Source organism: Chenopodium album, chromosome 12, assembly GCF_948465745.1.
Source record: "Chenopodium album chromosome 12, dcCheAlbu1.1, whole genome shotgun sequence".
Classification (NCBI taxonomy): domain Eukaryota; kingdom Viridiplantae; phylum Streptophyta; class Magnoliopsida; order Caryophyllales; family Amaranthaceae; genus Chenopodium; species Chenopodium album.
The window spans coordinates 11,881,506-11,905,214 of NC_137845.1; the positions used below are offsets into that span (position 1 = coordinate 11,881,506).

Here is a 23,709-nt window from a genome sequence, read left to right on the forward strand (position 1 = left end):
TCAACCTTACTTCTAACTCTACTCTTTGTAGTAGGAGGAGACTTAGTGGGGATAGGCTTAGCTAGGTACATAGGGGCTTTCTTAAAGTTAGGGCTTGGGACACCTTGTAAAAACCTAGGACTTCTTCTAGGTGGAGGGGATGAAAGCTGAGAATCTGAAATGTTCAAGTTATCAGAAGGAGAAGCCAGTGACACATGAGATGGAGAGTCAGGAGATATCTCTTCTAAAAGTTTTGGTAGCTTCCTTCTGTGTACTTCACAAGAGGGGGGTGGGTTTTGAAGTATTGTTGGGTTTCTTCTAATTGGTAATTTTTGAATGGGTTGTTGTGTTGAGCTGACCACAGAAATAATGTATGTCACATGTGTGGGAGGTTGTTGTGGGCCGGGCTCAGGTTGTTGTGGGCCAGGCTCAATTGTGGCCATGTGAAGGTTTTGGGCTTGTACATCATTGAGGTTTTCTGGTGGGCCTACAATTGGATTTTGTGCTTTTCTCACAGTTTGGGCAAGATTCCAAATGAATGAAGGCTTAGCTAAGCAACCAACCCACACATCTATCTTTTTCGGTGTAATATTCTCAAACATCTTCATCAAAGTCCCATCATCTACCAAAGATATACTCTTTTCCCTAAAACAGTAGTGCAACCCAGGGTATGTTGGCAACTCAACTTCACTCTTTTTAAACTCCTCACACATCTCATTAAGCACATCAATTAACAAACATCTATCTATATCATCAACCTTTACACGAACACAATTAGCACCATAATGGATTTTCAGAATTCTCTCATCCATCTGCAACATAAAACATACAAGAACTCTTAAAACACTAACAATTACACCAATTACAAAACACTACAACAATAACATTGCAAATACAACAACCTAACACAAAAATTACCATCTTATCTCATGATAATGATACAAACACGCAATCAAACATGGATTATAACCCCACCCCCAAAATTTATGCATGTAAACCATTAATTCAAGGACATCTGTAACTTTTTTCAACAAATTATCACATCTAAACCCTAAATTTAACATCTTTATACATAATTCAACAACTACAAAGAGGAGAAATTAGGGATGCAATGGGTTACCTTCGACATCCTTTTGCGCAGAAATTACCAGAACCTTCACTCACTTTATCTCAGTTCTTCGAATTTTCCCAACAATCTTTCTCAATTCGCAAATCGTTCTTCGAATTTAGGGTTTTTGATCAGTGAGGTCCTGAATGAATGAATGAATCAGAGAGACTCATGGGGAGGGAATTAAGTGGAAATAGAGAGAAAGAACAAGAATTAGGTGATGTCATTAACTATCTCTGACGTCCGTCATTTATGGTGACTAAGTAATGTTACAGCGTAATCAATTGTGGGATCTATAGGTTACAACGTGGAAATTTTCAAAGTGAGGGGCACAACTTGGAAAAGCCAACACCTTAGGGGTATAGTGTAGAATTTCCCATTATTTTTTTATCTGGAAGAAAATGTTAGAATTTGTGTAAATTTGATCTATAAATTTTTAGATGTTAATGGCGGTTTTTGTTTAGGGATTTGTGTAAATGTGGGCTTTTTGTTAAGTCGGCTTTAGTTTTACTTTTGGCAACTAAATTCCGTTATATTTGGGAAGTGAATCCCGTTATATCTGGTATGGCAGCTGGCTACATGGTGTGGCCAGCCATACCAGAGACCCGCTGATTTACAAATTACAAGTGCTTATGAGGTCAAATGCGATAAACACTTGTGTTGAGTGTTGATTGAATTATTCGTCCAGAGTAGGGCAAACAACAGGGAGTTGTTATTCTTGTTTCTCATAGTTGACTAATAAGATATCCAGGATAGGAGGACATAGGCCAAAGTTGGTTGAACCTCGTTAAATCTGTGTGCACTATCATATTTTGTTTGTTAATGTATCCGCTGCTAGAATAGTTTAACGGTTTCTTTAATCAACAAATAAAAAAAAGTTACACTAGATCCCTCAACACTCAATTCACACCCCCTCTTGAGTAAATGTATATCCTTCAAAGCCATTTTTCGTGTCTCGACATTAACACTTAAACCTGACTCTGATTACATCTGATGATACGAAACTTAAAGGCAATAAGTCAGCAAATAGTCAACTGCGGTGTAGTTTTAGATAGCAGACATCTTACAAATGAAGGAGATTTAAAGATGTCAAAAGAGTCACATATGCCAATAAAGACATCTCATACAAAGAAAGAGGATAACAACTTTACACCATCTGGCAAGTCTTTGCATAACATTTAAATCCTCAGTCTGTGCATTGACTACTCTAGATTGGGTAACCTATATTGTCAAACAATTAATTTCCAGACTACCATTCGATTTAGCAGCTCATTCTTCAACCTGATTTTCAGTGAGTTTCTGTTTTACACTAATAATAAAGATGCAGAGTTTGAATGGAAGAAACTCAGAATTACACCAGAGAAAGACCGTTCTGAACAAAAGTATACAAAATTATCCACAGATGCCATCTACAAAGGAAATTGCTAAAGGGGTGGGTCCCAACTGATGGCGAAATTAGATCTTCTGAATTTGGAAAAGATTACTCAAACGAATGCCAAATGACAGTGCATAGTGGAAGGTGATAAGAGCTGGTCCTCCCTAAGTTCAGCAGCGACGATCTGAAAACAGGGCAAAGAGAAACGAGTATAAATAATAAATGTACCCAAAATGTATTCAACGTCAATTGCGATGACAATGGAAATGCTGCAGAAAATACTTCTTTAAATGCGAAACTGACACATATTAGATAATGTCAATTTTGATATTCATAAAACCAGTCATTAGATCTATCCAGAAAAAAAGATTGATGCACGTGATGTCTCCGACAATAAACAGAATACGTGTATTTCAAAATTAGTCCCATCAAGCAATATGGCGGGACAAATCACACTATCCTAAGATAACAATTATTATCTAAAGAACAACCTATAATCTGCAAATCTATGAACATGTGATACAAGCTCATCTACAATAGACAAACAACTAAATCCCAACTATAATCTGAATGCAGAGGAGCCAACAAGTTTAAAGATGTCACACAAGAACAGGACATTCAATGCTTAGAAGGACATGCAACAACAATGATAATTGTCGATGCCATGAAAGCACGAATCTACCAAGATCTTAACAAAGTAATTAGATTAACATACAGTGTTAAAATTTAAAGTATACTTATATTGAATCGTTTCAAAACTCACTCTTAGCATACAATTATTCACTAGTTGGACTTCAAACATGTTCTTGCATGCAATAAACTGATAACTGAATTTAGAGATATATTTATAAATATTATAATAGACTCTGAATATAAACTTACTGAACAAGACAAAACTATCAGCAATGCGCAAAAAACTGAAAAAAGTACAACAGCTAACAGAACACTGCAAAGCCGCAACAAAAGCTGAAGAAAGGACCATAGAAACAATCAATCTACTCACCATCATTCAATACTCACAACTTGTATTAGCTTCAACCAGCTTTCGTCCACACGTCTGTCAAAAAACAATAAATTGTATAACAAACAGATTTTTTTTTTTTTAATTTTTTTAGGAAAAGAGTTATCAAAGAATCTATAAACTTACCTTTCAAGTACACATTTACACAGGGATGAAATAATGTTGGTGTAGAAGCCAGGAAATATGCTACTCAGGTCTTCTTCCATATCCTCCTCAGTCAAATCCTTATTTAAAAAAAAAAAAAAAAAAAAAAAAAAGAAGATTACCAGAATAACAAAAAATAAACAATCATACAGTTTAAAAAGAAAAACAAACCTGATTATTACGATCACTTGAATATTCGCTTTGATTAGCATGCCTATAAACCGCTCCAAAGAACCGTATAATGTCGATTTGTAGCCTGTAAGCCTTCACAACATACACACCTTTAGGCAATGAATCGCGTGGAATTATCTTACTCATACGTGGATCGCCTTTTGCCCATACACTTTTGTAAACCCCCGAGAGCTTCGTATCCCAATCTACAAAGATTGAATCCCTCTCTAACACGAATTGAAGAGCACTCCCACATTTCTCCATAGAATCTATTCTCCTCATTTTATAAATAAATGTGATTTTTTCTTCTTTGGTCCAAAAAAATGGGTGGTCTAATAAAAAAGGAGGTGGTATATATCCTACAAAATTAGGAAGACTTAAAAGTAGATTTTCCAACTCCAAGGGCAATCCCAAATGTTGTACATCAGATTGCTCAGATTGCTCAGGTAATGAGAAGCAAATTATATCTAACATCCTTTGAACCAATTCTTTAACATCAAATTTCGCATTTGCATTACGCATACTAGGTAAGAGCCTTCCTCGGCCTCCCATAGTCACGAATAAACCAAAGGGAACATTACCAGAGGCTCGATTACAAAAAAACAAAAACAGCAATCCCTTGATAACATCTCTAAAAATCACCCGAAATTGATCAGAAATGAAATCCCACCAAGTCATATCACTTGAATTCTTGCGAAAACTGACTAATTCCAATTCAAAAAATTCATTGATATCATACACACACTCTGTAATAAAGAACAAAGTAGAATCATGCGTGGTCACACTTTCAACAGTTAATAATGATTGATGGGAGGAACACAGTGACTGTAAACCAGTAAAATTGTTTACTTCGAATTGATTTGTCTGGATGAAAGATTTTGGCAATGAAAGGAAATCTTTCGTCGTACCTTTATAGTTTCCAGATTTCGAACAGGACTCTAATGAAATTGTGATAGATGCCACAAACTTATCAGGAAGACTCATAACAGCACCACTTTCCTTTTTAATCACCTCATCCTTACTAAACCTCTCTTTCAGCTCACCCTCTTTCAGCTCACCCTCTATACTGCATTCCGAAGTCTTCTTTTGTTTTTCTTTTGGCCTTTTAGTTACCTTGACTTGCGATATTGAAGCTTTGGTTTGTTTGTGGCTTGCTTGCTTTTTTTCCTTGGACTTGGATGGTGTCGCCTCCTCTCCAAATTGTTCTTTTTCAAAATTTTCTGGACAAAAATTAAAAATTAGTAGAAAATTTCATAAAATTAAGATAGGGAAGTTGACATTATCATAAAACTCTTGATTGAAGAAGATACCTATTTCTTGAATCACTTTCTTAAGTTCTTCAATTTTCTGCGCAAATATCCTGACAAATTCTTGATTATCTGTTTCTTCAGCCAACTTCATGCCATCCTCATACATTCCAACAGCAAGTTGATACTCACGAATAGAAACAAAACAGTCAGCTATATGTGGCACAGACTCACAGAAGTGAAAATTAGCTTTGGTATTGGCTCTGTAAATCATAACATTACGAGCATATTGGACAGCAACACCAGGTTGGCCTTTCAAGCTATATATCCGAGCTAGTTGCTCATTGAAAATCCCAGTAAGTTTATCATCATCTTTAACCTCCTTTTTTTCAAGATGTGAAGAGGCTAATTCTGCGGCATCGTCATACTTATTTTGAGATATCAATCGTTGGATTTCCAATATAGATTCCTCCATCAAGTCTTCAAACCACTACAAAATATAAAAAACAAGGGAAAATTAAAAGTAAGCAAATAAACGGATCAGCAGGTAGGCCGGGTACCCATTAAGAGAAAATTATTACCTTTACCCCACCCGTCAACTCGTGAATTTTAATGGGTTGAGTACTTGATCTAAACAAATTTAAAATCTAAAAAAAATTATTTGATTTTTTGTTTGCGAGTCAGGTTTTTCATCAGCCCTAATATTGAACATTTAAAATGGCTAAGCTTCAAAACCAAGGAATCACCATATTCAACAATACATTATTGTCCCACCTTGACGTATATTTATAGACTATAGCTTCAAGATATAATCCAGGGACTAAACTAGTTTTCAGGTCTCTCTTTAATTTTTTTAAACTAAAGCCCAAAAAATTGTTAGATTTACGAAGAGTTGAAAATATTTTCCTTATTTGAGAAAGCAAGGCCACATTTTACCAGTGTACACCTTCCTTTCTTCTCTCAGCCTCCACCCATTGTCACCATTTTATCACCATGTCTTCTATATATGGCAAGGGAATAGCCAATAACCTTTTTTACAACTTACCCATTGTCCCATTTCATCAAAGTTATGGAAAATTCAGGGGGAAAATACTATTCATTAAGGATCTTAGCAATGGTTTCAAACCCAGCTGGGTAAAAAAGAAACCCCGCAATAAATCAAACAAATTAAACAAATAAATACCCAAAAAAACAGAAAATAGAAACAAACAGATCCCAGATTTAATTAAGTGAAGCAAAGATTAGAAAAGATCAGCAAATGAAAAACTAACAGGAAAGCATTTAATTAATCAAAGGTCAGAAAATAATGTAGGAATAAAGATTGAGAAGAGAACTTACCTGAGAAGAAGAGAAAAGAAGTAACAGTAAGCCTATAAAATGCTCTGCTTCAAAGTTGTGATTCTTGTGAATGTGAGCTGGTTTTCAGAAGCATTTTTAATTCGTCTTCTTGCTGCAAACAATAAACAAGAATCGTAAGAAAACCCTGATACTACTAAACCCTAGACTCAAAAAACTCAAGATTACCATCGAAAACAAATTCACAACAAAATCAAAGAAAGAAAATGCTTGTTAACAAGAGAACCGATCAGAAGAGAACCCTTAACCTAAAAATCGAAGTACCGATCGCAAAAATCGCCACTATCGCGACCACTAGTGAATGAGCAGAGAGAAGAAATAGAAAAATAGAGTGGACCGGAAGGAGGAGAGAGAAAGAGAGAGAAAGGGAGAAAGATCTGTACAATTGTTTTCTTACCCTAATAATCGGGCCGGTCCGGCCCCATAAACGGACCAAATGTTGCTGCCCAAACCTATCCCATTCGGGCCTTCTTTTTTTTCTATTTTTCTTGATCAATGTACAAATTTTTCGCTAGACCCAGGTGTATTGTATCTAGTATTACCTACACCCCTATCAAACTACACCGTTTTAATTAGTATTCCCAACCCTTCTATGTACTCATGAGGATGAAATACAAGTCAATCAGGCTGATTTACAGTTTGTGCAATCAGGGGTCGATTTCGTCTTTTCAGTCATATTAGTAAGGGTAGTTCGGTCAGCTTGTACAAACATTAATATTGATTGTCGTTACCTTCCGTTATGAGAAATCATCATCACTTTCCCTAAATCGAAACCCTAAACTGAAACCCAAACCCAGAAACTACTTCTTCCTCCATTGCACCACCACCTATGGCAGTTCAAAATGTCGCCGCAAATGATAGGCTTTCCCTAAAGGGTTGATATGGCCCTAATTTACTATCTATTCAAGTAGGGTGTCTTTTAGTTTCGCCGCGAAGCGGCCATTGTTGGGGAAGAAGAAAAGGACGACGGGAAGAAGAAGAGGACGACAAGAAGAACTGAAGAATAGGACGAAGAGGAAGGCTTTCTGGGTTTGTTCGGCGGAAGGCGTACAGATGGTGGTGGTGGTGGTGGTGGTGGCTGTGATGGGTTTCGGATGGTGGTCGGAGTGATGGTGAGATTGGTGACTATGGCAGTGTCTTCGATGGAAGATTGGAGAAGATTTTTATAAAATTAAAAAAAAAAAAAATAATTTACAAACAGACGTTAGTATCTTCAAAACCAAACTGTAATATTAAATTAATTTATTTGGCAAGGGGGCCCACAAAAGCCACTGATTGACGAAAATTCATCAATTAGGCTAATTGCCTGGGTCTGCCTCATTCATGAGTATTACTCCAATGATAAATGACAGGCTAAAGTCGTATCACCTAATCAAAAGAATAACCTAAAACCACTAACTAATAATATATAGGGAAGTAGGGTCGAATCCACAGGGAAACTGGTCTTCCTATTCCTAATTAATTAATATAGTCCAAATTATCAAGTAACCAAATTATTATTATAAAAAGGGAATTATACTACGGAAGTTAAGGATAGGGAAGAAATCAATAATAAGAAAGCCTAGGGTCACAGGTTCACCAATAATTAATATTCCAGGATAAAGCATAACAATTGATAACTAACATTGCACAAATAACATGATTAACAGGCTCTCGCAATTTATTAATCAACATAGATCTAACAGGCTCTCGCAATTTACTAGATCTAAGTTCCTATTGAAAATAGCCTTTAATATCAAATTAACATCTGCTCGATTCATCAATTCAATATTGCTATACTTTTACAAGAGATCACATTTGCTCGATTCATGATTCGGTTGTAAAGCGTTAAAACAATTCAATGAGAAATTATCATGCAATATCAATAATCAACAATAACAAATTATCCCTTCATATTGATTATGGATCCCCATAAACCCTAGAAAGAAACTACTCACACATAATAAAAACTAAACTAAACAAAGCATAATAGAATAAAGAGATTAAAGTAAGAGAGAGAAAAATAGTTACCAAAGTAAGGGAGATAAAGTATGGAATTAAACCAAGAGTTGTAGAGAGAGAGAAAGAGTAAGGGAGAAATGAGATGATCCAAAGACAATCGTCTCACGCAATGGTCCAAGACAACCCAAAACTAGCTTAACAAAAGTCTATTTATACTAATCTACGAATCCAAAGCTAAAGCAAATTAAATATGACGCTTAATAAACTTCCTTCCAAAAACACGCGCCCGATCAGGCGCGCCTTTTTGCTTCATGAGACTTCTCTCGCGACCGGTCGGGCGCCCGGTCGGGCGCGCCTCCGGGCGAGGGCTACCTGATCGGGCGAGGCTCTTGGGCACTTCTTTGGACTAATGATTGGGCTTCAATTCTTTAGCCCAATTTGGATTTCCTCTTTGGGGCTTTAAAACTTGGTCCAATGCCTCGACTTCTCCTACATCGAGCTCTTAATCACCGGCTTGATAACTCTAACCGGCCTTGGACTTCAAAGACGGTCGTGCTCCTCCAATGCTCGTAGTCGCTCCATGAAAATCCGAGAAAATGCTCCAAAAGTGCAATTTCCTGCAAAACTCAACCAAGACTACGAAAACACTAGAAAAACACCAATTAGTAATAAAAGTGGCTCTAAAGAGCCAAAAACACTACCAATTATGACCAAGGGACGGGGGTAAAACACTATATAAAATGGACATATCAATAAACCACCGCTTTCCACCATCGCCGCAGCGAAGCTATTTCAACAAACAAACACAATAATTGTTCAAATAATTTGATCCAAAATTGCCTACTGTTGTTGATTTGTTGTGGTAGTGACGATGACAAGGCAACAATAGTTGACGTTTAAATATTTAATTTGCTTACTTATTATAATGGAAAAATACACTTTAATAATCCTAACTATGGACGATTTACTTTTAATAATCCCAACTAAGGTTTATTATCTAATAATCCTAACTATTGGGTATGTTTGCCACTAATAGTCCCAATGACCGGTAACCTGTTGAAAGGGTTTTTTTTTAATTTTTTTTAATAGCCACGTGTCAATACGAGAGTGGTCTAATTTTTTTTAATAAATAAAATTAAAACATAAAGAAAAATAAAAAAAACATAAAACAAAAAAATCCCAAAATTTAATTTCCCAGCCACCCTCCCCACCTTTAAACTCTAAACCCCACCCCTAACTTTGCCGGGAACCTGTGGCCACCCCCCATAACCACCTACACCGGCCGACTGATCATGTATAACCCACCTCCGACCCCCGAAACAACCTCCCAGCCAACCCCGACCCTAAAAACACGAATTGGGTTGGTGGTTTTGGGGGTCGAGGTTCGCGCAACTGGTGGTTTTGGGGGTCGAGGTTCGCGCGGGCTGGTGATTTTAGGTGTCGCGGTTGGCTAGGTTAGTGTTTTGGGGGCCGGAAGTCGCACGTTTGGTGGTTTTGGGGGTCGAGGTTCGCAGGGGCTGGTAGTTTCAAGGGTTACAATTACGCAGCTGGTGATTTTGGGGGTCGGGATTCGCACCACTGGTGGTTTTGGGGGTTGAGGTTCGCGCGGGATGGTGGTTTTAGAGGTCGTTGTTGCTGGCTGGTGATTTTGGGGGTCGGGATTCGCGCGGCCGGTGGTTTTGGGGATCGAGGTTCGCGCGGATTGGTTGTTTATTCTAGGGGTCATGGTGGCGCGGCTGGTGGTTTTGGGGGTTGAGGTTCGCGCAGACTGGTTGTTTTAGGGGTCGCGGTGTTGCGACTGGTGGTTTTGGGGGTCGGAGTTCGTCGACCGATTGGTTTAGGTGGCCAAAAGGCGGTGGCCGACGAGGTTAGGGGATGGGTGTTAGGGTTTCACGGTGGTAAAGGGGTTGCTGGGATTATTTTTTTATTTTTTTTGGTTTTTTATGTTTAATTTTTTTTTTAATTTGGACCAATCACCTGTTGACAAGTGTCATGATAACTTGTTATAACAGGTCATTGACTTAGTGTTGACCGGTTGGGACTATTGGTGGCAAACACACCCAATAGTTAGGATTATTAGATAATAAACCTTAGTTGGGATTATTAAAAGTAAATCGTCCATAGTTGGGATTATTAAAGTGTATTTTTCCTATTATAATTATATTTGTGTTTATTTAGTTAAATTGTAGGGTTTATGATGGTTAATTTCATTTGGTTGAAGGTGTGGTTTTGATTATGAGGTATGTTTGCCTTCCATGGGAGGTAGCTTGCTTTGAGGTGCTCCCTCAATTGAAGAAATTATTAATGAAATCATGAAATTCTAGAGTGAATATTGACTAATTAAAATCTAGAAGTTATTTAGTATAATTGAGAGTTGTGTGGTAAATGATTGGATATATAGTTACTCCCTCCATTGATGAATTCTTGTGGTATAAGTATCATGAGAGAGAAATATGAAGCTTCATAAGGTAGCTACGGTGTTGAAAAAAAGAGAAAAGTTACAGATGTGTTTTTCCTTTAATTTTTTCCTCTTTTAAATATTTATTGATTTTTCCTTTTTTATTTTTAATAAATATATATAACTCTTATAAGTGAACGTATTTAATTTTATAAGTGAACATACAATATTTTGTAAATGAACATTTTTTAATAATGGTTATAAATAAACATGTAATTATTTCATAGTTAAACATATAGTATTTTTCAAATGAACATATAATTATTTATAAGTGAACATTTTAATTGTGAACCATTATTATAGAAATATGTATTAAATTTATATATTTTGTACTTATTTTTTAAATAATTTGTGGGGTAATGGTAGATGTTCATTGAAAAAAAATATTGATTTGTTAGTTTCTTTTTAAAAAATTCATATCGCGATTAACATGTCATTTTTAAATTAATGAATAGATTGGTAAACAAAAAAATTTCTAATGATTATTATTAAAAAAAAACAAGTATCTAGAGATTTAACATTTTCTTTTTTGAAGAATGTTTATTGTTGCATGTCAGATTTGTTGTTTAGGAAACTTGTTCATCTATGTAATAATAAATGAACATTTTTGTATGTAGCTATGTTTTGGTAATTATTAGGTGCTTGATTTTTTTTTAATTGTTTTTTATCATATGCTTTTTGGTTCATGAACATTTATTATTTTATTATATTGCTAAGGTTAAACGAGTATTTCTTTATTATTGGTTTATTACTAATTTTGTAAATGAACATTTATTATATATGTTGATAATGATTAATAAACAATACATAATATTGTATGAATTATGAAATACAAAGTATAACTTGTTTCTCAAATATTCTAATATATATAGTTAGTGAAGGTTTAAAATTTACAATTGTTATACTCAATCACCAATTCAAGTTGTTATGAATATTTAGTTTTTTGTTTATGAACATGTTGCTTTCCTAATATGAACATTATATAATGTACAATCTATATATTTTCTTTTGAAGGACGTTATTTATAGTACTCAAGGAAAAAGAAAGATTTATGTCCTTCATAAAAATCAAAATGAAATTGTATATCACCAAAAAATGAACTATTGGGTATTAATATATATATATATTTATATATATATATATATATATATATATATATATATATATATATATATATATATAGTACAATTCCACATATATTATCAAACACAATAAACTTCTCAATCCAAATTTTAACAAGTCAAGATAATTGTGTTATTGGTTTAAGTTGCTTGACAACTCCATGCCTTCTTGATTTTTTTTTCTGTTTGCCATCTTCATTTTTTCATGCTATTACATGGTCTAATTTAATATATCCACGATTCATTATAACTAATAGACAAAAACATATAAATCATTAAATTTGAACAAGAATATATAAGTGTTGAAATGAACCAATTTTTACATGAATATGAACATGGATGAGTATAACAATTGACATGATCAATATGAAAATAAAAACAACAACCATCATCCCTACCACCGCTCTAGGCCACTAGCCACCCTCTCCCTTTCCCCTCCCCTGGTGGCAGCCCCCTCCCCCCAACCGAGCCGACGTCCTGAACCGTCGGCCGGCCTATCTCCCTTTCCCACTTACCCCCGCTGCAACCCTCCCCCTTCCCTAAACCCTAACCCCGGCCATTCACCTAACATCAGCAATTTCTTCTTCAGTTAATCAACATCAACATCGAGTGACGGAGAATCAACATTGAGTGGCGGAGGATTCTCGGAGATATCAGCGACGCGACGGCGACGACGAGAAAGAGGGAGAGAGAGAGAGAGTCAAGGAGAGAAAAGGAATAGGGGGAAGAGCATGGGTAAGCGAGAAAGATCGGAAACACTCATTAAGTGCTCGCTGTTAAGGTTTAGGGAGGGGGGAGGGTTGTAGCGGGGGGAAACGGGAAAGGTTGGAAGGTCGGCTGGTGGTCGAGGTGGATCGCTGAGAGTTGTGGATTCAAGGCGGTGGCTCTGTTGCGGGGAGGGTATTGTTGCCGTGGGAGAGGGAAAAGGAGGGGGTGGCTGGCTGGTGGTGGGGTTGGTGGTTTTTGGATTTTTTTTAATATATAAATTAAGTTAATTAATAAATGGTTAAGTGAGAATTAGATGATTCTTAGAAGAATTTAGTGCTTAATTAAGTTAATTAGAGGCATTAGGTTGTCTTCAACAAAAAAAAAATTCACAATTGGGTTCCTTTTGCTAAAATGTTAAAAATCGGGTTTTCATTTGCCAAAACGCTTATAAAAGGTTTTCTTTTGCAAAATGGTGTATTTAAAAGGTTTTTTTGACAAATTTGCCTTAATATATAAATGAACATATATTAATTTGGAAATAATCAACTATTTTTATGGAAACGAATATTTATTAATACATAAATGAACATATATTAGTTTGAAATGACCATCTATTATTGTGGAAATGAACATCTATTAATATAAAAATGAACATATATTAGCTTGAAAATGACCGTGAAAGATAACGATCAATGAACACGAAATATATACGTGAATAAACCCTAGCTTGAAGCTATCAATATGTGACCATATATTCATATGAGAAAAATCATATATTGAAATTCAAAATTGAAATGAATTGAACATGAAATATTGGGAAGAAGATGACACAAATATAAACTTTTATCAAAATGTTAATATGTAAAATTGTGAAGGACTATATACTATTTTGTAATTGAACATCTTACAATAATAAAAATGAACATTCATCAAAATAATTTTCCACTCCAAACTTTGAAAAAGAATTAACGTTATTATGTGAATAACAGTATACTAATATATAAATGCACATTTTTCAAAATGGAAATGAACATTTATCAAAATAAAAATGAACATTTGTCCAAAAAAAAATCTCTACAAACTAATTATTAATACTACTGTTTCCTTCGCTCTGTAAAAAAAATTGAAGAATTACTGGTTTAATTTACTATTGAACAAAAAAGTACTAAAACAATAGTATGATACTTACGATGATACATTTTCCAATGTTGATGTTTCAATTATGTTTCCAAAATACAATCGCAACAAAAAAATTAATAAAACTATACTATTTTTCGTTCAAAATTTGTCTTGTTTTGTTGAATTTCGTAGTGATAGAAAGATTTCTTGTGATAATTTGTAATTTTGTAACAATTTGCCATTAAAGTTTTTGATGAGAGAGAAAATGGAAGAAAAATGATGTAAAGAGAGAATGGGTGAGGAGAGATAATGTGCAGAGAAATTGAAATGTATAAATGAAAATGGTGGCTTTTTTTTCAAAAAAAAAAAGTAGTAGTTGCTGTGCAATGGGTACTATACGAATCGTTTAGAAGGGGGTGTAGGTATAGGTGCCTAGTCTTGGGTCTAGGGATAAACTACTATGATCAATGCGGGGCGGGCCGGTTTTGGGCCGGGTTGAGAGCAAAAATATAGTCCATTTTTTGGGTCGGGTCGGTCCAAGCTTCGAGCCGGAATATATGTGCCCAAACTGCGGGGCCAAAAAAATTAACTCCGCCCAAATTTTTTAATTTTACGGACCGGAAAAAACTGCCCAAAATCGGGTCGGGCTAGCAAACCGGGCTCGACTTGATCAGGTCTAGTTAATACCTACACCCAGGGGTGTCAATCGGGTTTGCGATTTGGTTTTGGGTTCGATTTATCGGTTTTTGGTTTTTAACGAGTTGGAATTATTATCGGTTTAATTCGGGTTGGTTCAATTTGGTTTTTTTTTTATTATAATTTCTTTTCGAGTCGGGTTGTAATTGGTTCTGGTCATAATTGGTTCGGGTTAAATTCGGTCGGTTTAAAAACGGGTTTTGTTAGTTTAAAGCGGGTTGTGGGTCAAAACATATCGGGTCGGGTTGTAATCGTTCAGGTCATAAATGGTTCGAGTTGAACTTAGTCGGTTTGACAACTGATTTTGCCAGTTTTAAATGGGTTTCGAGTTAAAATAGATTGGATCCTAATAGGGTTGGGTTGTCATCGATTCAGATCATATATATGTGAAGAACAATGTAGAAACTAGAAAGTGATGACTTTTTTTATTTTTTGTTTCATTTTTTTGTATATATATGTGGGGTAGGGGAATTAACCATGGTTAGTTGCAAGTTACTGTGGTAACTGTTCTAACTGATGCGGTTAGTGTGGTTTAGGGCTAGTCTGGTAATTTTGGGAGAGGGGAGTAGGCAGCATTGCCTAGAGGGGGTTGTAGGTATTAGGAATTAGTCATGATGCGCTTGGTCAAACTCAATTATCTATCCCTTAGTTGACTACGGAGTATATGTTTTTAGTTGTCATGTTCTTTCACTTTAACTTATATGTTTTTAAGAGTCCATATTATTTTATTTTAGCCTTTTTCTATATCAAAAGCACACAATTATGTACTTCATACTATGTAGTCTCTATATCTTATATTCTTATGAACTCAAAAACCCTAGGGTGACAATATATTTAGAGAATGGTGTATGTACGAGAGTATGCATACCAAAATAAATTTGACAAAGAATCTAATTAACGATCTTAACCAACTAAGGGCCTGTTCACATTTACTGAACTGAGCTGAACTGAACTGAACTGAACTAATTGGAGCTGAACTGAACTGAACTGAACTAATTGGAGCTGAACTGAACTGAACTATCCTTCTTTTTTTTCTTTTTTTTTTGGTTTAGAGAGCCACGACAAGGGCGGGAGGTGAGAGAATCTCCTAGAATTTGGAGGAAAACTCTAACCACTTGAGCTATCCCTCACATAGAGATAACACACAAACTCAAATTTCGATTTGTTTGGTCACAATAATTTAGTAGAAGTTAAATTAAAAATAGACTTGACTTTATTGCCCCCGCCCAAGTATAACACACGTAGAGTCATGGTGCGCTTGGTCAAATCAACAAACTATTCCCTAGTTAACTACGGAATATATGTTTTTAAATTTAATACAATTTGTACACATGCACTCACACAATCCCTTGAACTATCCCTCACTCACAGAAGAAGAGAGATTGTGTGAGTGTGTACAAACTGTATTAAATTCCGGGAAAAAATCTCCTTAACAATCCTATCCAACTAACCTATAATTAAACTTTAAAAGTTTCTCGGTATTTTAGAAATAATAATTGTAATTACGTAAATGAAGTGATCAACCCTTAGCCCCGTTACATATTTCAAAACCGCATGATAAGTGTTTTATTTGTCCACTTATCATGGTATTTTTAGCACAATTTTGTTGTCATTTTCCCCTCTTTATCCCCCTTTCCGACTCCTTTTTGTGTATGATTACAACTTTTGGCTTCCCCGTTCCTTTTTATGTGTGTGTTCGTGTTTGTAGATGCAAGGAGAAATTGGTCACATAGCATGAACATGAAGAACTATATTGGAAGCAAAGCACAAGAGGAGAGGGCGTGCAGCCTGTTAGGAGCGGGCGCTCCTGCCTGAACTGCCACATTCTGCCTCCCCTGCACTTTTAGGAGCGGGCGTGCACCTATATAGGAGCGGGCGCTCCTCCCTGTTTTCCTACAAACTGCCTCAAATTGCTGCAGGAGGAGAGGGCGCGCAAGATCCAGGAGAGGGCGCTCCAGCCTGAGGAGCGGGCGCTCCTCTATGTAGGAGCGGGCGCTCCTACATGCAGACCCGACTTTTTGGGCGGATTTTACAATGTTATTTCGGGGTGTATAAATACGACCCTTGGCTTCTGTTTTCTGCATCTTCTTCCTTGGAGAAGATCACCTAACTCCCTTTAGTTTTCTTAGGCCCTTAGTTCTTCTCAACCCTCATTAATTAGCTTAGATCTTCTCAAACTCAATCATTGTAATAGATTAATTGAAGATTGTTCTCTTGAATTCAACAATTTCTCAACTTTGAAGCATTTTAAGTAATCTCTTTCCTCTATCTCTTACTCTTTAATTTCAGTTTTTATTTACTTTGAATTGTTAATTTCTCTCTTGATCTTGCTTAATTGTTGTTGCATGTCCAATCTACCTTATTCCTACTACTCCTCTCAACTTGTTAACTTAATGCTTGAATTGGAACTTGTTGTTTTGATGTCCCTCACCATGTTTAGTGAGTAGTTAATTAGCTAGGGGTTGGGTGAAGACCCAACTAAGCCATGGGTTGATTGATGTTTGTGCTTGCATGTTCATTTTGGGTTGATGATTGATTGTTAAAGAGTTGGTTAATTGCATGTGTAATTGGATGGCCACTTATTGCTCATGTATTCACTTCTATGCTTGCATTGAGAGATGAAGTCTAGTTGTGAGCCTTTTCTTATATGGTTATGCTAAATTCCTCTTGATTATGGTTCCTTGTTTGAATGATGTAGTAGTCTTAGTTGCAACAATTAGGTGAGAAATCTCAATTGCTTGTGCTTTAATGCTTTCTTGGACCGATCGAAAGACAAACCCAAGTTAGTAGTCTACTTCTCATCGTTAAGACTTGGTTGACCTATCTTGCTAGTTGAGTTTGGTTTAAGAATGCTTAGTGTGGTGGCTTCGAAAGAAGGCAATGTTGAGTGCCCTTTCTATCACCCAATTTGTGTACATGCTTGCCTATTGTTTTGATTCATTGGTTTGGTTGGTGTCGATTCCCATTTCCCCCTAGTGTTTGTCTCCATATAGTAGTTATTTAATCAAACCTCCCATTTGTGACCGAACTAGATTACAACCGTTTCATATTCTCGGTGTACTCATACCCATTCCCCGTGGATACGATCCTTTACTTGCCCTAGACTTGTCTTAGGTTAGTTTAGGTAGAAATAGTGTTTGGCTTGAGGGTGATTGTCCAACGACCGATTATTTCCCTCCGCCAAAATGGCGCCGTTGCCGGGGAATGGCGTTGAGCATTGAGTTACTTGTGAAACATGTGAGACTAGTTCATTTGTATAGATTTGTTTTTCTTTGATTTCTTTGACTAACTTTTTGTTGTAGGTGTTAGTGAAGAAACCAATCTTCGAATTTTCGTCAAGCTAGTGACGTTAAAGAAGCGCTCCCGGGAGGCAACCCGAGTATTTTTGCTTTTCCTCTAAAAAAAAAATAAAAAAAAAAAATTGCTTTTAGAATAGTCCTCAATGAGGATATTGGATTGCATGTGATGGATATTTGCTTTCTTTTGGTAATAAAATTTCGAGCATGGTTTAGATGCCCTTGGTTGAACATAGAATTGGCTAGTTTAGGCTAGTGTGACAATAACCTTACCGAATGTACGAGACCTAAAGTCTAGGATTGTGGTAAGAAGGTTGTCGCCCATATCAAAGGAATTTGAACCCCAAAAGGTAGTAATTGATCCCATATTGTTCCCAAAAGTGAGGTTGTAATATTTTCAAGCCTACTACATTTTGAATGAGTGGCAAGGATCCTCTTTGATTTAGTACCTAGATCGACAACTTGAGTCCCAACTCCCAAGATCGCGGCCTAAACTACTCTTAGTGATTGATGAAGGTTGTTATGTATTGTTTATTCACAAAAAATTAAGGCATATCATTCTTGTTTTCTTAGTTCAATTTTTAATTTATTGTAATTAGTAGTTAGTGATGTAAATGTTCAAGTTTGGAAAAAAAAAAGAAAGAAAGAAAGAAAGAAAAAAAAAAGAGAAAAAAAGAAGGGAAAGAAAAGAAGTGATGAATAGCCATCATCCTAGCAATTAAACAAGCTTGGGGGTGCGTTTTTATTTCAAGTTTATTCGTATTTTGCAATTTGGGTCAAAGTTAGAAACCTCTTTAGGTTTGCTCTTAGTGCTATATATCTTAGCTTGACTTTAATTGCAAAGCACTTCTAGTTTTCTCTATGCCTTAACTTTGTGCCGTAATCCTTGAGTCTTGTAATGTTAGTAGAGTAGTTGAAGCCATAGTCGGTGGAGGGAGTTGGTTCACAAGAATATGGAGAGGGTACTTATCATTGAGATGTCGAGTGTTCTAAACCTTCTTTTGTCTATTTTTCTTCCGGCTCCTTCGAGGAGTCATGAGACACTACCATTAGGGGGAATTTGAACTTTGTGTTGGGGACGCGGTAAGATTGGTTGAATGGACCAAAGTTGAGTACATTCGGGAAGGTTAGCTAGGCCTTGGCTAGTCATGACCGTGGTTGATCTTAGGCATATACCTCATGCTCGAGTTTTATTGCTTAAGGATTCTTTTATCTTTACATGTGCTTTTCTTTGAGCGGATTAATCTATTGGTTTCTTTTGCGCCAAGTGAATTGCTTAGGGACAAGCAATTGGCTAGTTTGGGGGAATTTGATAAGTGTTTTATTTGTCCACTTATCATGGTATTTTTAGCACAATTTTGTTGTCATTTTCCCCTCTTTATCCCCCTTTCCGACTCCTTTTTGTGTATGATTACAACTTTTGGCTTCCCCGTTCCTTTTTATGTATGTGTTCGTGTTTGTAGATGCAAGGAGAAATTGGTCACATAGCATGAACATGAAGAACTATATTGGAAGCAAAGCACAAGAGGAGAGGGCGTGCAGCCTGTTAGGAGCGGGCGCTCCTGCCTGAACTGCCACATTCTGCCTCCCCTGCACTTTTAGGAGCGGGCGTGCACCTATATAGGAGCGGGCGCTCCTCCCTGTTTTCCTACAAACTGCCTCAAATTGCTGCAGGAGGAGAGGGCGCGCAAGATCCAAGAGAGGGCGCTCCAGCCTGAGGAGCGGGCGCTCCTCTATGTAGGAGCGGGCGCTCCTACATGCAGACCCGACTTTTTGGGCGGATTTTACAATGTTATTTCGGGGTGTATAAATACGACCCTTGGCTTCAGTTTTCTGCATCTTCTTCCTTGGAGAAGATCACCTAACTCCCTTTAGTTTTCTTAGGCCCTTAGTTCTTATCAACCCTCATTAATTAGCTTAGATCTTCTCAAACTCAATCATTGTAATAGATTAATTGAAGATTGTTCTCTTGAATTCAACAATTTCTCAACTTTGAAGCATTTTAAGTAATCTCTTTCCTCTATCTCTTACTCTTTAATTTCAGTTTTTATTTACTTTGAATTGTTAATTTCTCTCTTGATCTTGCTTAATTGTTGTTGCATGTCCAATCTACCTTATTCCTACTACTCCTCTCAACTTGTTAACTTAATGCTTGAATTGGAACTTGTTGTTTTGATGTCCCTCACCATGTTTAGTGAGTAGTTAGTTAGCTAGGGGTTGGGTGAAGACCCAACTAAGCCATGGGTTGATTGATGTTTGTGCTTGCATGTTCATTTTGGGTTGATGATTGATTGTTAAAGAGTTGGTTAATTGCATGTGTAATTGGATGGCCACTTATTGCTCATGTATTCACTTCTATGCTTGCATTGAGAGATGAAGTCTAGTTGTGAGCCTTTTCTTATATGGTTATGCTAAATTCCTCTTGATTATGGTTCCTTGTTTGAATGATGTAGTAGTCTTAGTTGCAACAATTAGGTGAGAAATCTCAATTGCTTGTGCTTTAATGCTTTATTGGACCGATCGAAAGACAAACCCGAGTTAGTAGTCTACTTCTCATCGTTAAGACTTGGTTGGCCTATCTTGTTAGTTGAGTTTGGCTTAGGAATGCTTAGTGTTGTGGCTTCGAAAGAAGGCAACATTGAGTGCCCTCTCTATCACCCAAATTGTGTTCATGCTTGCCTAGTATTTTGATCCATTGGTTTGGTTGGCGTCAATTCCCATTTCCCCCTAGTGTTTGTCTCCATAGTAGTTACCTAATCAAAACCCCCAATTTGTGACCGAACTAGATTGCAACCGTTTCATACTCTCGGTGTACTTACCCATTCCCTGTGGATACGATCCTCTACTTACCCTAGACTTGTCTTAGGTTGGTTTAGGTATAATTGTTGTTTGGTTTTAGGGTGATTGTCCAACGACCGATTATTTCCCTCCACCACCGCACAAATAAATAACTTACTTCGTATCAACTCAGATAAAAAAAAAAAAAAAAAAAAAAAACCTCACGAGTAAAATATCTTATACATCCGAAAACCTTACAAGTGACATTATTTTTTAGATGGATATAAAGGGAAAGAGAGTATTGTGTAATAAATAAATTAAAAGCGCCAACTTTTAAGTTAACATAACATACACTAATTAAGCTGATTGAGCTCAAAAATGGCAGACCAAGAAGAGAATTATACGGTTGATGATGAAGGGCGTTTGGTGTCTGAAGATGGTTCAGTCGTTCTTCCGGCCGATACTACGATTTGGGTTCCCGATAAAATTCCTGTGAAATTTGTAATGGTTGAAGACGATAATTCAAGTGAAAAACTTACATTCCAACAACTCTATGGAAAATATTTGGATGATCCTGTTCGAGGGAATTCAGCTTATTGTCTATTTAGAAATTGTCTGAGGTTGTTTTACTGGAATCATATTCAGAGGTTTAGTTCTTCGGATTCTTTGATTGGGAAAAATCTTGTCTTTCTTCAGGTATAATAATTTAATTTACACTTCATTTTTATTTCAGATTTTTTTTTTGCAGAAAATTTCATGGGTTAGTTAGTGATGAAATATTTTATTTAATTACTTTATTATGGGGTTGTGATTTTGTTGAACGATGTTGAAAATCCCATGTTTTATTTTTGTAAGTAATTTTAAAATGGGGTAAGGCTTTGATTGATTTATTGAATTTTGAAATGGGGTTGTGTTTTTGTTGTGATTCATGTGGAAATCTGTAAGAAAAATCATAGTTTTTGTGGGTTTTGTCTATATTTGTATGATTATGTGTAATATTAATAGTGTGGGTATAATTTATTAGGGAAAATGTTCGCTTCTAGTTATTGCTGATAATAATATTTTAGTAGGATGTGGAGGAGTGTATGTTGTTTGGACATAAAGGAATAAAAATTCTTCTGTAGTTATCGACTACGGACGACTATGGTCGACTACAATAAGAAATTAAATCTCATCCGTTTATTATTTAATTGACTAATCCTAGACGTCCAATTCGATACCTCGACAAAACAGTCATCAAGTCTAGTCATCAATTCATTAACACAGTCATCAAATCTAGTCATCAAGTCATTAAACAGTCATCAAGTCTAGTCATCAAGTCATTAAACAGTCATCAAGTCATTAACTCTAGTTTGGTTAAATTAATTTATTTAATTTCATAATTAAATTAATCATATAATCAAAATTTTGGCTTCATATAATCGTTTTCCCTTAGTTCATGGAGTACAAATCAATGGAAAACTTCGTTCATAATCTCTTATTGTAGTCTCTTCACCCCAACCCTTTTCAAGTTAAAGTAATTTATTTAACGATTTGAATAATAATTATTTTAGTATTAGTCACAATTATATTGTGCTTGAGTTTGATATAATTTCAAGATTTATCTGCAATTGTTTTTTCATTATTTTTTTTAATAGCAGTCCGCCATTGTTAAATGTTAAGGTTGAATAAAGGTTGAAGATGAATAATATTGTTTTAAATTTTTTTTTAAATTCCTTTATTACGTGCGTTTTATTAGGGAAACAAATCTTCCCTACTCCTTATACGTTTAACGCTCAATATTTTCTACAAAGATTGTGATGCGTTTTTTTTTTGAGGAAATATGATGCGTTTTTTTAGGAAAAGATAGTTGTTACAATTATGTTAATCTGAAAATATATTCTTATCCTTAAATAAAATATCACAATTAATTCTTAAATACGTATAAATACACAATACGAATCTAATATATATAAATAAAGTAGGCATTTTTCGGGAGCATTTGGCGTGCCACATAAGAAAAGGTATTATTTCGACCAATGAAAAATTAGATTAATAATTTATTTTAGAATTAAAAAATTTACTCGCCACCTAAGCAAAAGTGACTAATAGAATTTAAGAATTTTGACACATAGGTAGAGAATAATTAAAATTTAAATTGCTTATAAAAACAAATAAATTATCTTTTCTAAAAAATAAAAAAAAAACAAAAAAAACTAAGTAATAATTATCTTTTTACATATATGGATGCAAATTTTTAATCGCAAATATCTTTAATCTCTCCCTAGAAAATATTGTAAAAGTTTGACTTTACAAATAGAGAATAATTAAAATTTAAATTAAAAAAAAAACTAAGTAATATCTTTTTTACATATATGGATGCAAAATTTTGATGGAAAATACTACGTATTTTTAATCTCTCCCTAACAAATATTATAAAAGTTCGATTTTAATAATGTATTCATCAAGACGAATAAAACTAAATCTCATATGACTTATTTCCCATAATTTTAAATAGTTAAACGATTATAAATGAGACTAACATTTTAAACAGAACGAGTATATTAAATAAACGCATAGGCAAAAGACTTATTTTGATCAATAAAAAAAAACGAGATTTGTCATTTCTTTTTTGAATTAAAAATTTAAATTGTCACATAAGCAAAATTAGTGAATAAGGTTTGGAATTTTAAATTCAAGCGTCACATAAAATAAATAAAACAACAAAAGATAAATTTAGTGTTAAAAAATATCTTATGATATTAGGAATTTTATCCATATATTTAATGAATGATCTTCATAAATATACAAAATTTTAAATTAATTAGAATGTTTTACTAGAACGTGCATCGCACGGGCTTACATCTGGTTTTTTACTATTTTAAGAAACATACGGAATTATTTTATGAATACACAATACATAATTTCTTGAAGATACATGATATATTTATACGTATAGATACATATTATTACACGGATTTTTTATACGGATTATAAAATAAAATTAAATAAGGGTTTAACGCTTAATATTCAAAGGAAATACAGATTTATACGGATTTATTTATACATATAAATACATATGTTTATATGGATTTTTCTTTAAAATACAAAATACGGAATTATATTCAAAGGAAATACATGATACAAATTTTTTTATATTCTTATATAATATTTAGATTATTTTTTTATACCCTTATTTAATTTGATTTTAT

The 23,709-nt window shown here is 35.1% G+C and overlaps 1 protein-coding gene across 2 annotated transcripts; it reads right to left on the reverse strand.

Moving 5' to 3' along the window:
* Window positions 1–2,174: 2,174 nt before the first annotated feature.
* Window positions 2,175–6,778, reverse strand: LOC145570337 (uncharacterized). 2 transcript variants are annotated; one of them, XM_081629379.1, is made up of 7 exons: window positions 6,650–6,778; window positions 6,384–6,495; window positions 5,109–5,535; window positions 3,799–5,018; window positions 3,610–3,707; window positions 3,466–3,519; window positions 2,175–2,646 (listed from the first exon to the last, which is right to left on the reverse strand). In XM_081629379.1, the coding sequence occupies exons 3-6, from the start codon at window positions 5,518–5,520 to the stop codon at window positions 3,468–3,470; spliced, it is 1,782 nt and encodes a 593-aa protein (XP_081485505.1). In that variant the 5' UTR covers window positions 5,521–5,535; window positions 6,384–6,495; window positions 6,650–6,778; the 3' UTR covers window positions 2,175–2,646; window positions 3,466–3,467. The 2 variants fall into 2 exon arrangements, with proteins under 2 accessions (XP_081485505.1, XP_081485506.1); XM_081629380.1 differs by having other exon boundaries at window positions 6,643–6,734.
* Between the last annotated feature and the right edge of the window lie 16,931 nt (window positions 6,779–23,709).